We start from the raw sequence: 13145 nt of genomic DNA, 5'->3' as shown, positions 1-13145 counted from the left end.
TGATGGAGAAAGAAATCAGTAAAATTCTCACTTTCGTAATACGTTATATTGCATTCAAGATTTTCGGGAATATAATACTGAATCCCTTGTAAAAGAGAGATCTAAAAGTACTCTGGATAGCCTTTAAAAAGTTTTTAATGTATTTAGGAGGAAACCGTCGTTGGGTGCCGCTGATATGTTGGTAGACATTACAGTTACGATCTGTTAATATATCAAGCACTTCCTTACCTGCATCATTTCGTACGTTATTCCGATCTCCTGTGCATCCGCAGTTTCAAGATTTACCCCATTCACTGTTTAAGCGAAACAGCAAAAGGTTAGGATCAACACGCGTGCATTGTGCAACATGATTGCACAAAATTTCAGCGTTCTTCCATTCGCTTTCAAGTGAATACTTTGTCTTACTTCTTTTGATTTGCGCCCTGTGATTTCAGGGGTGGAAATTAACATTTCGGGTGCACATACAGGTTGCTGACTAGCACAATTCAGGTTTAGAGTACAACAACTCACGTATGCAGATATTGCTGAGTATTACAATCTTTGATGCAGACATAAGTTGAATGCAAATATTCATTTCTTGGAAACACGTTGCTGACCATTACAATTTCAGGTTCAAACAAACCATGTCGACAACTCAGGTTTAGTGACACGACAATAAGCAATCTCAAGTCAGGAAGAGGGATGGGATGTCGGTGTATCAATTTTAAATACAATGATGGATTCAACAATTACCTTGAAGAAGTTGGGAAAAACTTAGTCTACGAGTTAGCTTTCTATTGGGAGATCTCGCGGGAGAAATCTCGCGCGCACTTCGCTTGGCTAGCCCCTTAAAATGGTAAAATTAGCCTGCGTAGCTGGCGGTATTGTGTAGTAGTCGAGTGAGATTTGGCGGCGGAGCCGTTGTAATATAGTCGAGTGAGATTTGACGGCGGAGCCGTCACGAGCGGCGAAGCCGCGAGAAATACCGCCTGCCAGAGAACCATGATTTTTCGAATGCCGCCCACTTTTGTCACGTTAGCTGTTCCCAATTAAATCAGCCAATCAAAGAGAAACCAGTTTAGAAATAAGCGTTGACAGGCTAAACACGACTCCTAAGCTCGTGACAATGTGAAACGTGACCTTGTGAGTTTGCTTGAACAGAGGTTTTTTTTATTTTCTCGGCTCTCGCTCGAAGGTTACTAGCACTACACAGTGCATGTATCATTCTAAACTTTGACTGAGTAAATCTTTTTTTGCAACACTGACTTAAGATTAAAAGGTCATGAAGCTGGTTTGTTACATGCATACTGAGTAACCATTTCCGGTGGTTTATTCTTCTGTAGGTGTCCCTGATAGGATTTGATCTCAGATGCAGTTGTAAAGTGTTTTAATTTTCTTTGACCTTTGTTTCTTACGGCTAAATTAAGACAATTCCAGCGCAGTGAAGTTTAAAGACGCCATTTCGGCAATTTGGTCATCAATTATGTTCTTTCTAAAGCGGAAATCACAATCACTTTACATGTACCACTGATGTACGTATTCTCCAGTTTGCCATCTGCTCCCTAAATTGGGAAATATACGCGAAGGCTCATCTAACATGATTGACATATGTATGGCCCTCGACCAATCCGTTTCCCCGCACACTGGTGTGCGGACCATTCAAAATACCGGGGTTTTCTGGCAGGCGGTATTTCAACCGCCTCGTCCCTACTCCTTTTTTTTGGAACACGGCTCCGCTGCCAAAACTTTAATCTCGCACCCACACAATACCGCCAGCTACACAGCTTGCTCGCGGGCTAGAAAAAAGGTTTCCTCCCTCCCACCCCTCCCTTGTCTTACCTAGTTTGTCAGCTGTGTCCTCTAGATGATGCAGGAACAAGGGATCACCAAAACCAAACTTGAGATCGATCACTTCTTGTGAGCCCTCGATCACCTGTAATCATGACACGTGTCCAATTAATTTCGCGCACTTCTTCATCAAATCATAAATTCGAGCAACTTAACCTTCAAGTTAGCCCCAATATCAACAAGTGTTATTACAAAATGGAGTAAGGAGAATTTGTTTCAAAAATCACATCATTCTTTTGGGAGATCACTTTCATTTATTTTCGCGATTTTTGAGTTTGATTTAGCAGTGATATTGTATTTAGTACAAATCAGAAGTTCGTCACAACTTGATCTTAAAAAGCACAAATAGAAAAGTAGTTGCCACTCAGTCAGTTATCAGTAAAATAACCTTTTTGTCGCCCGAACTTTGCAAAGCATTTGCTGGTAACAAAAAAAGGCTTACCTTTTTTACTTCGCTTTTGAGATTGACAAAATAGCTGTTTTGAGGTGAAAATAACGCTCTTTTGAACTGTTCGACGATTCTTCTCTGAGGATTCGGTGATAACGTTGGAGGTAACTGTAAGAGACAAAAATAACAACAATTCGAAGCGTTTAAAATTAAAAAAAACACACACACACACACACACAGGACGTAATGACAATCCGGCAATGTCTGGGTTCGAATTTTCCTCAAAAGCCCGAGTTTAACCCCTCGGTCATGCTTGTAATAGCCAAAGGGTTGCTTCCCGCCAGTTGCGGTTTCTAACCCTGTTACGTTTAGTTGTCTTGCTGTTATTCACGATTTAACTTGCTTGATGGCATAAATTGCGTGAAGTGCCTGTAAACTACAATCTTGGACAGAATGAAATGGACTGAAGAGACCCCCTTCTCGAAAAACACAAAGATCAACCCCGCGAAGGCCAAAACGCACCCTTTTCCCATCCCTGATCAAGGGGAGGAGGGAGGGGGAAGAAAGATTGTGCAAACACTTCCCACGTCTTCGAGATCTTCTAGAAATCGTTTTTATGTGGACAAATTTCTAACGACTATAAACTTTGTTGAAATCTACTGAGTAGTAACCAAGTAGAATGTTTCTGCGATGCTTTTCCTTTACAAGAGTTGAAGAAAAAGTGTAGAAGAAATATTTCCAGTCTTAAACGTAATGACTATCTGATGACCAGTAAAACGGTTAAAATCAGATTTTTTCCGGACGTTTTATTGTTGAATCGCTTTTCATTTTTGTTTTGCAGTTATCTGTTCTCAGCTCGTTCAATAAATGAAGTGGACATACCTGCGTTATAAAGATAATTTTATGAAGTTGATTGAGGATCTGTGAGATGGGATCAATTATTTGACGAACTTTACGAGGAGATATACTCAGAGTGGCGGCAGCAGTGGCTGAAAATAAAACCATATTATTGCTCAGGAGAATTAAGAAACCTTTGCACCTAATTCTAAAGGAGCATAACCACTGGATCAACTAGGCTACTATTGGGATACCAGTGAGTTTAACACTCAGGCTCACGTAATATCGTCCCCAGGCCCTCGCACGTTGCGCTCGTTCTACTAAGGATTGGTTCATACGAGCAACGCAAGCGCCATAGAAAGCATGTATAGAGCGAGATGACGCAAACACACCGGAAAAAACGTTTGTCTGTCATGTTCCGATACAGGATGCTCATTGAGCATGCGTCTCTCGCTGCTAGTTCATATCGCGAAAGAAAAGTGTTATCTTTGATTGACTATAATGACCATCTGTGTGCACTTAAGTTCTCTTCTGATCCTCGACCTATACACAAGTACTGGTGTGGGGAGGCGGGGAGGAGAAGAAAAGATTGTAGTTCTCTACCCCTCCAAAGACACTGGATAGCATGAGTGTGGTGGTAAAAGCATGACGCTTCACCGCGTGTTTTTGTCTGGCTAATCCCTGAAGCTAGCTAACAACGTGTTAAATTGTTTAGAGGAGAAACTAAACGTACGTGGTCTTGCTTTAAGTTGGCCGCCAGCTTGACGTCTTTGCATCTCAACGGAGGAACTAAAAATCAGCCATAAAAAGAATGACATTTAAAAACACACATTAAATTTACGATTGCAATTCCTCGAGGCAAGGTTTCTAGAATACAATAAGACCGTTTCAACAAGAAGTCCGAGAAAAGGGAAAATTTCTTATTCATGAGCTTTCGTTTGTCTTATAGCAGAGCTATTGTAGCACCTTGCGTTTTGTCACCAATTTTGATGTACAATGTTTAGAGGGAGGCAGCGTGGCCAAGCGATCAGAACGTTGTACTCGCAATCCGGCGGTCCTGGGTACGAGTTCCGCTCTGACCACTTGCTGGACTTGTCCTCGGTCGTCCCGAGTTCAAATCCTTGGCCACGCTTGTAAATAGCCAACTGGTTGCCTCCTGCCAGTTGGGGTTTTTAATCCTGTTATGCCCTGTTTGGACTATTTGTTGCTAATTATTTGAGTTAAGTGTCTGTAAACTAGCTGGATAAGCGAAGTGCACTTTCCAATATGAACAAACCTTTAACCTAACCTTGCCGATAGCAAGAAGACTGCAGACAAACCTGCTTTGTGTCCTTCTGGATGAAATATCACTTAAACCACTCGCTGAAGTCGCGGATGGTGTCACGCCATGCGTCACGCCACCGGTGCTCGTACCATTCGATGTGCCGGCCTTACTGCTGCTAGCAAATTCAACGTGGAGCTGCCTTCGTGGGCCTTTTCGCGGACCCGGAGGCTTGGGTACGGTGAAAACGTGCGAATTAGACGTGGAAGTGTTCGCACTCGTTTTATCGACAATAGTTCTACCATTTGACGCTTTATCTGCGCCTTTAACGCTCTGCGAAGTCTTATCTCTTTCCTTACTGTTACTCGTAAATTTTTCACCTGTTCCTTTACTAGACTTATCAACAACAGGCTTTAACGTTCTCTGACGCCTCGTAGAACCTGGCGACGAGCTACCGCCTGGTTTTGAGCTGCCATTTTGTTCCCCGTTTAGGGCACTAGAACCCAGGTTCCCATTTGCAAGAATATCCCCAACATCAATCCCAGAGTCCACCTGAGGCGTATACTCCGTCTCTCCATTCTTGTGAACGCCGTTTTTGTTTAAGTTCAGTTCAGCTAAAGCGTTTGCAGCTTCAAACACAGTATCACTGCCTTCTGTGGCGTCCACGGTCCTAAAGCCAGCGGCACCTCCACTACTTGACAAGTTCACCAGTTTGTCGTAGCGTTCTTGTGAAGCATAAAAAAGACGGTGATAGTTTTGCATGTTGCGAGTCGCCTCGATGTAATGTCTGAAATGCAACAAAAGGGGGAGTACCATTACTCAAAATTTGATAAGAGCCTTGTTACTGATATGGTCAGCTCTTACAAAGCGAACTCTTGTTTCGCGAGAGTATCACCAAAACAGGTAGACCGCGAATTCAAAGATACGCGTCACAGTTGATTTTAGCGCCAGACGTTGACGACTTAGGTCACATGGCTTTGTTTGTCAAACCAAAAAGGTGAACTCACGTGGTCACATTCTTTTCTCACTGCTAGAGTTTATATATAGCGTTACAAGGCGGCAACCACCAAAGCGAATTCCTATGATTACCTGCAACACCTTTAGCTGGTCTAGGGAGTGTCCAATAAGCATATAGGTAATCATGCTACTTCAAGTTCAATTAAGGATTAATTTACACGAGTGTGTTTTTCAAAACTTAACAAAATTTTGGTCTCGTGCAATTTAGGCTTGTTGAAAAACACACAAGTGCAACTACATTCCACTTGAACAAGAAAAGTCGTATGATTGCCCCTTAATAATAAAATGAAAAATTTACCAGTCAAAACTGGTGGAACCTGTTTATAACGGCCACCCACGAGACACTATACCGCCCACTCATACATGTTAAAATTGCGCGTGAGTTGCGACACCTGATAGGTTCTTGTTAATTTCATTTGTTTATTGGCCAGTCACAGTGCTCCATTCTCAGAGATATTTGCATTTCGGTATATTTCCTCGTTTTTGCACTGTGTTATTGCTCTCAGCCAATCGGGTTCAATAAATTATTTTACAGTTTATCGATAGACACTGCATTCGCACACTATCAACTTTAAACCATCACTTACAGGAGTTAAAACAATTCTATGAAAGAACTAATGCCAACCTTTGCGTTCTTTTTCTTTCTCTCTCCAATTTCTTTTCCAAACTGATCTCATTTGATCGCAGCTTGTCCACATAAACCAGCATGATCTCACTGATGTTAGCAGCAACCTAATGAAAAGTAAATAAATACATAAATTTACTAACAATTTTGAACTGGCAGTTTTCAATTAGTTTGCTTCTACGTGTACTAACCATTTTAATTGGGTGAAAACATTCTGGCTAGATTCTCAGAACAACATCACTGTTTTGGTCTACATGGATAACGGTTAACTGTTTTCCTTAAGTTAAAAAAAATAGTGTTTAATAACCACCTTGGTTGTTCATTTAACTGCGAGAATCATGTTCAATTTCATATCTTTATCTGCAGTTCAAAATACCGGTATGATTCATTTCACATATTTCAGTTCAATTATATATTTGCCGTGCAGTCAGTTTGAACATTAAAACTTCTTGCCACTGTAAAGAGAGCTAACGAATAGGTCTCAAACTGATTCGCTTGATTACAGAATGAAAAAGGCTATTTTGATCCTCTCGAAATGACAAATTGGACTACAAAAAGGGACGTTATCAATTCTTACGCCTAACAAGTGCAATGTTTGACACTGCAAAGACTCTGCACAGCATCTTACCTCAACAATATCTGGTCTTTCTTCTGGATTCGGATTGAGACACCTAGATGAAAGAAAGTCAGTCAAGATCATACCCAGAACAGCAAACAAAAACAATCGCTTTACGCAAAACTAAAGATATTTCGTGGACAAGCACACGCCCATACATCTTACCTTGTAACAGTCTCCGACACCTTCCTGGAGTATAGACCAGAAGGGATGGGATCATACTGAGCTTCTACGATCTGTACCACAGAAAAAAACGCATTTTACTAAACTGTTCACAGTCTCATTGTTTTGCTAATCTAAAACCTTTTACTTTTTTGCCGTTCTCGTTGCCGTCGCCGTCGTGGATGCTTAAAAGGGATCTTAAGATCCGAGGACGGCGACGGCAGTGAAAACGTCGCTGAAAAAGTGAATTCGTGTTCTTTCAATCTTCACCGCGATTACTCCAAGTCACTAACTTTGTCAAATGTAGGCGAACCCTCCTAAAGTTGAATTCCTAACAACCATATCCAAGTTCAGAAAGAGAGAGGAAATCTCGTCGTCGCTTGTGTACTTCCTCTGTACATCGTGAAATTAGGCATTTTCACGTAGTAGTCGTGCAGCGACGGCAAAGAAATGTACAAGAAAGAGTGATGCACGTGCAAAATTGTTAGAATACGAGTAGTCCCCCATTTCTCCTCAGGGATAGTAGAGCGAGCAAAACGCGAGCGCGCGTGAAAATCAACCCACGCGAGAAAAGGCGACACGCGGCGTGTGGCCTTTTCTCGCGTGGGTTGATTTTCACGCGAGCTCGCGTTTTGCTCGCTCTACTATCCCTGAGGAAAAATGGGAGACTACTCGTAGTCTACAAAATTGTTGTCTTGCTAATTAAACCTATTGCTTTTATGGTGTTCCCGTGACCGTCGCCGTTGTCGGATCTTAAGGTGCCTAAAGAGGCCGTGTCACGGTTGTCTAGTTATAATTTTATTAATACAGTCAATTCCCGTTATTGCGGACACCCTCGGTACCGCGGTTTAGTGTCTGTAATAGCGAGAGTTCGTAATAACAGGATATAAGAAATATGTCTTGATATTAGAGGAATCACATTTATTTATATTGTGTATTGTCTCCAGAACCATTATTGCAGTGTAGTTTTCGCATATAAAGAGCGTCAGAACAAATCGTAGCACAACAGAATTTGCATCTCACCACAACAGGCACTGAAAAATACGTAGTACACAAAAACCATAAAGTACGGTACTACAAAATCCAATTTATGTACATTAAGTACATCACGACTGTTTTTTGCAAGTAAGTACGGTAGTTTCATAGAACGATCATGTTAAACGGGAATCGGAATGTTCACTTTTCAACCAAAGTAACAGAGATGAAGAGAAGATGAGGAGAAATCAATTCTGGGATAATTCTGTCCAAATGTCGAAAGATACTGACGGATGTCCGTTACAACGAGAATTAGAACAATAAAATTGGCAGTCGAAACCAAGAGGTGTCCGTAAGTCTGTAATAGGGAGAGTCCGTAATAGCGGGAGTTTGTTTCAGTCAAATGTCTGTAATTTTCGACGGGGATTCAGCGGCTGTCCGTATTTGCGGGGTGTCCGTAATAGCGAGGTGTCCGCAAGGCGAGAGTTGACTGTATTACCAACTACGCTTCCTTATTCGTCATGGAACAACAATAGGTAGTTTGAAATACCAAGACAGCGACGGCCACGAAAACCTCACTTAAAAATTGAATTTGCGTTTTTCCAATCTCTATCGTGATTACTCCAACTCATTTACTATGTCAAATGAAAGCGAACTCTTTTTAAGCCGACGAATTCCTAAGAACCATATTCAAGTATAGAAAGAGAAAGAAAATTTAGTCGTCGCTTGTTTACATGATTCTCCAATAAACGATGGACTGATGTCCCGGACGCCATGAATAGCAATGTCTCCCTTGATGAAACGCTTCTGTCTCACACAGTGAATCTGAATGCCTTTTTTTAAATCCCGCTGTACGAATGTACCGAGTCAGAGCACTCAAAGAGAGAAAATATCAACTTCCGGTTGCCATTTCTGACGTCCGGGACGTCAACGTTGTCGTTGCTTACGGTACCTACTATCTGTAGGTGAAAGATGTTCATGCATGGTGCAGTCCTTGACTTACCTTTGTGGCAAGCGCCAACATGTTTGAGGAATAAAATGGTGGCTGGAGAGTCGCCATTTGATAGAGAATACATCCCGAGGCCCAAACGTCTGCTTTCTCGCCATAAGGCTGGCTTTGGACAACTTCAGGACTGAAACAAATGATGAAATATAAACACTTAGCACCGATGCTAAGAGGGAAAAAGGGACCTTATTTGAGTCTCAATGCATTTAGCACAAAAGTACTATTGAATTGAGGACATGTACTATTTTCCTACTGGAGACGGGACCGCCATTTTACGTGGTCATCCGAGCCACGAGAAGGTCCACCCGTTTACAGGGCAAAGGCAGCACCTTCATTTTCCGTTAGTATTGGTCCGGCCCCGGGAATCGAACCCGCGACCTGTCCAGTGCTTTGCCGACTGAGCTTATCCCGCCGCAGTCAATAACCCACTTACCACGAATACAATATAGTCCCAACCATTGACGTCATTTTGCTTGCCTCTGGGTTTTTCTGCTTTGCTAAGCCAAAGTCAGCTGCAAAAGACAGAACGAAACCAATTATTTACCTCTAGTGGAACAACGAAGACAACGACAACAATGAAGAGCACAGAATCCAAAGCACTTGTCTTACTTATAGTGACTTTATCATTTTCTCCTAACATGATGTTGTTTGGTGTAAGATCTCTATGAACGATGAACTTCTCTTTGTGAATGTACCGTAATCCGAGAACAATCTAAGATAGAAATTAACAAAAGTTACGTTGTTATCACAAAAGGGTCCTATAAAAATAAGGTCAATTATCTTTAACCGAACGTTGCATTCACGTGTATATAAATCGAGACGTTTCGAACGGTTTGGGGGGGGGGGGGGGAGGGGGCTGTCCAAGAAACAGTCATGCAAGTACACTCAACTCTCTCAAACGCGGACACCTTTGAGGCTAGTACTAAGTGTCCGTCTTATAAAGAGTCAGCTAAAAGGAGTAAAGAAAGGCATCCCAGGCACCAACTCTAGGTGTCCGTCTTATTGAAGTGTCCGTTAGGAGAGAGCTAACTATAGCTGTCCATCAAAAGGAGCTCGAACGCCTCAAGAACAAAATCTTACTGACCTCATAATATAGGTTAACCTTTTTCCCTCCCACAATCCCCCACCACCCCAAAAAAGAAATTTAGCACTTATATGCCACGTGACAACAGCGATGACAACGTTATCATTGAGCACGTAACTCATACTGACGAGGCGTAACCAAAACTCTTTGCTTCACAAAAATGTAGAATGAAAGTTTGGATGGAAGGGATGAGTGAGATGGTGATGATAAAGAACAAGAACTTTAAAACAAGCAGGCCCAGCGATGAACAGGGAAATGGATAAATAAATACAGCAAAGAAAAAGGAGGACATAGAGGGAAAAGGGTAAATGGAAAGAGAACAAAAAAACTGGGTCCCCGATAGTAAAAACTGCAGACTGAACAAACGAATGACGGGAATGAAATGACAAAATTAATGAATACAAGAGTGAACTAGTGAGAGGATAAATATGATAACAAGAAATTTCTAACAACGTACCTGGATAAAAATGTGCCATATTCTCTCTTCGGAAAATCGTGTTCCCTTTTCCTTTAAGGAATTGAAATGTTCTCCAAGAGGAGCACCTTCGACTAACTCCATAATAATGTACAGCTTATCCTCTGTAAAATAGTATACACCGAAAATTTATCCAAAAGTTTATGTTAAACAATTCAAGTTATGAAATCACATAGTCTGAGAAAACAACCGACATCTCGCGACGTCACCACTGGTTACCTAGATCTCGGTAGTGCTTCTGATTGGTCGTGCCGCCAGAGGAATTTGCTTCAACCAATCAAAAGCACAAACCAGATCTGGGGAGTGACACGTCATCAGTATGGAATTTCTGCAGTCGTTTCTCAGTCTTCATTTTAAAGGGAAACCAGTGATGGCATTGCGAAATGTTGGCTGCTTTCTCAAGCTAGAAATAGCATCATGTCAAAATAGTGAAGAAGAGGTTTATTCGTTTCAGTGGTCACACCATGAAATGTTGTTCGCTGACAAGAAAGTTACTGATTTGGGGAGTGCAAACGCCCACTAACGAATTATTTTTACCTCACCAAGGCAGACATGTTGAAAACATGTACTTTCGTAGTAACGTTTCACGCCTCAGGCTCCGAGATAGTCGGGTACCCGAAATTGAGAAAGCGCAAACGTGAAAATAAAACGAGAGCTGATATTTTCGCTTGCCTTACATTTGCGCCTCATCTCTACGTTCTCAGAGCCCGGAACACAAAAGGGGAAAGAGTAGACGTGTGGCCGTCAATTTTAAAAATTATAAAACTACTTACTTTCTTGAAAGGCCTTGTGGTACTTGACGACATTTGGGTGTCTTAGCTGAGGGATGAAAAAACATCAAAACTGAGATTCACATCAATATAACTCCAGAGTACAGTGCTGATCAAGTTGTTCAAAATACGCATAATGCTACCCATTGTATAAGTCTCTTACGAACAACCCAACTGATTTTGTTAACACCTGACTTCTCTACTGCAGGGGTTTTAATAGGGAGCTTAAGCAACGACGACAGCGACGTCAACGAGAACGGCAAAAAGCAATTGGTTTAGAATGTCAAAACACGCACGTGCGGCACGCTTTGTTGTACGTTTCTTTTTCGTTACTGCACTACTACGGCGTGAAAATGCTTATTTTCACGTTTTGTGGAGGAGGTGAACGCAAGTGGAGGACGTAAATGCTGGCTTCTGTAAAAATGATTTTCATTGCATGCTGCGACCACGACTTTCTCTTTGATTACTCTAATCAAACCTAAGTAATAAGTGACTTTTTCGCGCCCCTCATCGACGTAGTAGCTTTAAGGCCCCTCAGTAATTAGACTACAAATAGTCCCCCATTTTTCCTCAGGGATAGTAGAGGGAACGAAACGCGAGCGCGCCTGAAAGTCACCCCACGCGAGAAAAGGCGACACGCGGCGCGAAAGAGAAAATGAGATCATTTTTTCTCTCTCCCCACCACGTATAACCTTTCTCGCGTGGGGTGATTTTCACGCGCGCTCGCGTTTCGTTCGCTCTACTATCCCTGAGGAAAAATGGGGGACTACTCGTAGTCTACTCAGTAATGTAAACAGATGTGGAACTCGTACCTGTTCTTTCATGATGGTTGTCTCATTAAGAATCTCTCCCACGCTCTTTCCTCTGTCCTTAGCTGTTTTTCCAAGAGCGGGGTTATTGACAGACAACTACAAAGAATAAATAGAGAAATCAAATATGGCACTAAAATGACTGTCTTTCACACAAAATGACACAAAAATTTAACTAATACCTCTTTCATGGCCAGGAAATGACCGGCATTCTTCTTTCTGACCTAACAGCGGAAAAGAATAAAAACGTTTAGAGGATGACTACTCGAAGAGTGCAAGAAAAAAATAAAATTCTTGAAGATTATGCCTTTTGGCGGGGCGAGCCGACAACGTCGGCGAGAAGAAGGGGGCGAGGAAAACGGAGCCTGCACGCGTGAGCACGCGTGCTATTTATTTTTGGTAAGGACTGGGCACTTCCTACTCACTTTATACACGCTGCCAAAAGCTCCTGACCCAAGCAGCTCTAACACTTCATACGAACCAATGGAATGGCTGGGAGCTTTGTTCTGATTGGTTGCCAATATATTGTTCCTTATCACTGAGATGTCCTCCTCCTTTAAAGCGAAAACATAGCTAAGCTACGTTCAACATTCAAGTAATTTTATTTTTTATTTTTTTTATTCATTTAGTCACTCACAAAACCTTACACAACATGAGCAAAAGTTGTTAATTAAATTATAAAATTAATGTGACAAGGAAGCCTAACGAAGCTTGAAGCTTATATTAAAAGGCTTCCTTCAACTACCTAATGAACTAAATTCATGGCTGAGTGCAGAGTGAGCAAGATCAGGAAACTAAGCGACAGATCGGCTATCAGTGAGATGATTCTTTAAATTTTTTTTAAAAAAAAAAATATAGAAGGAGAGCTAATTAGTGAAATAGGCAACGAATTCCAGATTTTAGGTCCTCGGTAAAGGATACTGAATTGCTTTAACTTTGTTCTACAAAAGACTACTTGCCGAATGAGTAAGAGTCCAGGCAGATCATCCTCAAACACACAAGCAAGCAAACGGCTTGCACAAAGGACAAGATTGAATTCAAGTTTCTTCGATGTCCTGTCTTGTTTTCCTACAAATGTTACTTATTTTAAAACACCCATGCCCATCTATCTAATCACGATTTCGGAAATACCGTATTTACCCGAACAAGCGCACGGGCGCTTATTCAAAATGACGGCTAAAAGGAGCGGCGCTTATTGGAAGGAGGACGCTTGATCGAGGAGGGGCTTATTCAGTTTTCCTTTCAATGCAGTGTAACTTTGTTTTTGGCTAAATCTTTAACAGAAATGTCGAG

General features: G+C 41.7%; 1 protein-coding gene across 2 annotated transcripts in view; it reads right to left on the bottom strand.

Moving 5' to 3' along the window:
* LOC140930886 (serine/threonine-protein kinase Nek10-like) overlaps positions 1–13145 on the bottom strand; it is a 29090-nt gene that overhangs the window by 1747 nt on the left and 14198 nt on the right. For both annotated transcript variants that reach the window (XM_073380597.1, XM_073380598.1), the window contains 17 exons: positions 12278–12406; positions 12035–12076; positions 11856–11951; positions 11047–11092; positions 10256–10377; positions 9324–9426; positions 9148–9226; positions 8712–8841; positions 6737–6807; positions 6584–6626; positions 5956–6062; positions 4372–5100; positions 3786–3841; positions 3098–3204; positions 2270–2383; positions 1819–1912; positions 229–293 (listed from right to left, as the gene is read on the bottom strand). In XM_073380597.1, coding sequence (XP_073236698.1) covers positions 229–293; positions 1819–1912; positions 2270–2383; positions 3098–3204; positions 3786–3841; positions 4372–5100; positions 5956–6062; positions 6584–6626; positions 6737–6807; positions 8712–8841; positions 9148–9226; positions 9324–9426; positions 10256–10377; positions 11047–11092; positions 11856–11951; positions 12035–12076; positions 12278–12406 — 2133 coding nt within the window. The remainder of the gene's footprint in view (positions 1–228; positions 294–1818; positions 1913–2269; positions 2384–3097; positions 3205–3785; positions 3842–4371; positions 5101–5955; positions 6063–6583; positions 6627–6736; positions 6808–8711; positions 8842–9147; positions 9227–9323; positions 9427–10255; positions 10378–11046; positions 11093–11855; positions 11952–12034; positions 12077–12277; positions 12407–13145) is intronic.

This window comes from Porites lutea, chromosome 3, assembly GCF_958299795.1.
Source record: "Porites lutea chromosome 3, jaPorLute2.1, whole genome shotgun sequence".
Taxonomy (NCBI): Eukaryota; Metazoa; Cnidaria; class Anthozoa; order Scleractinia; family Poritidae; genus Porites; species Porites lutea.
This window is presented reverse-complemented; position numbering and strand designations above follow the sequence as displayed.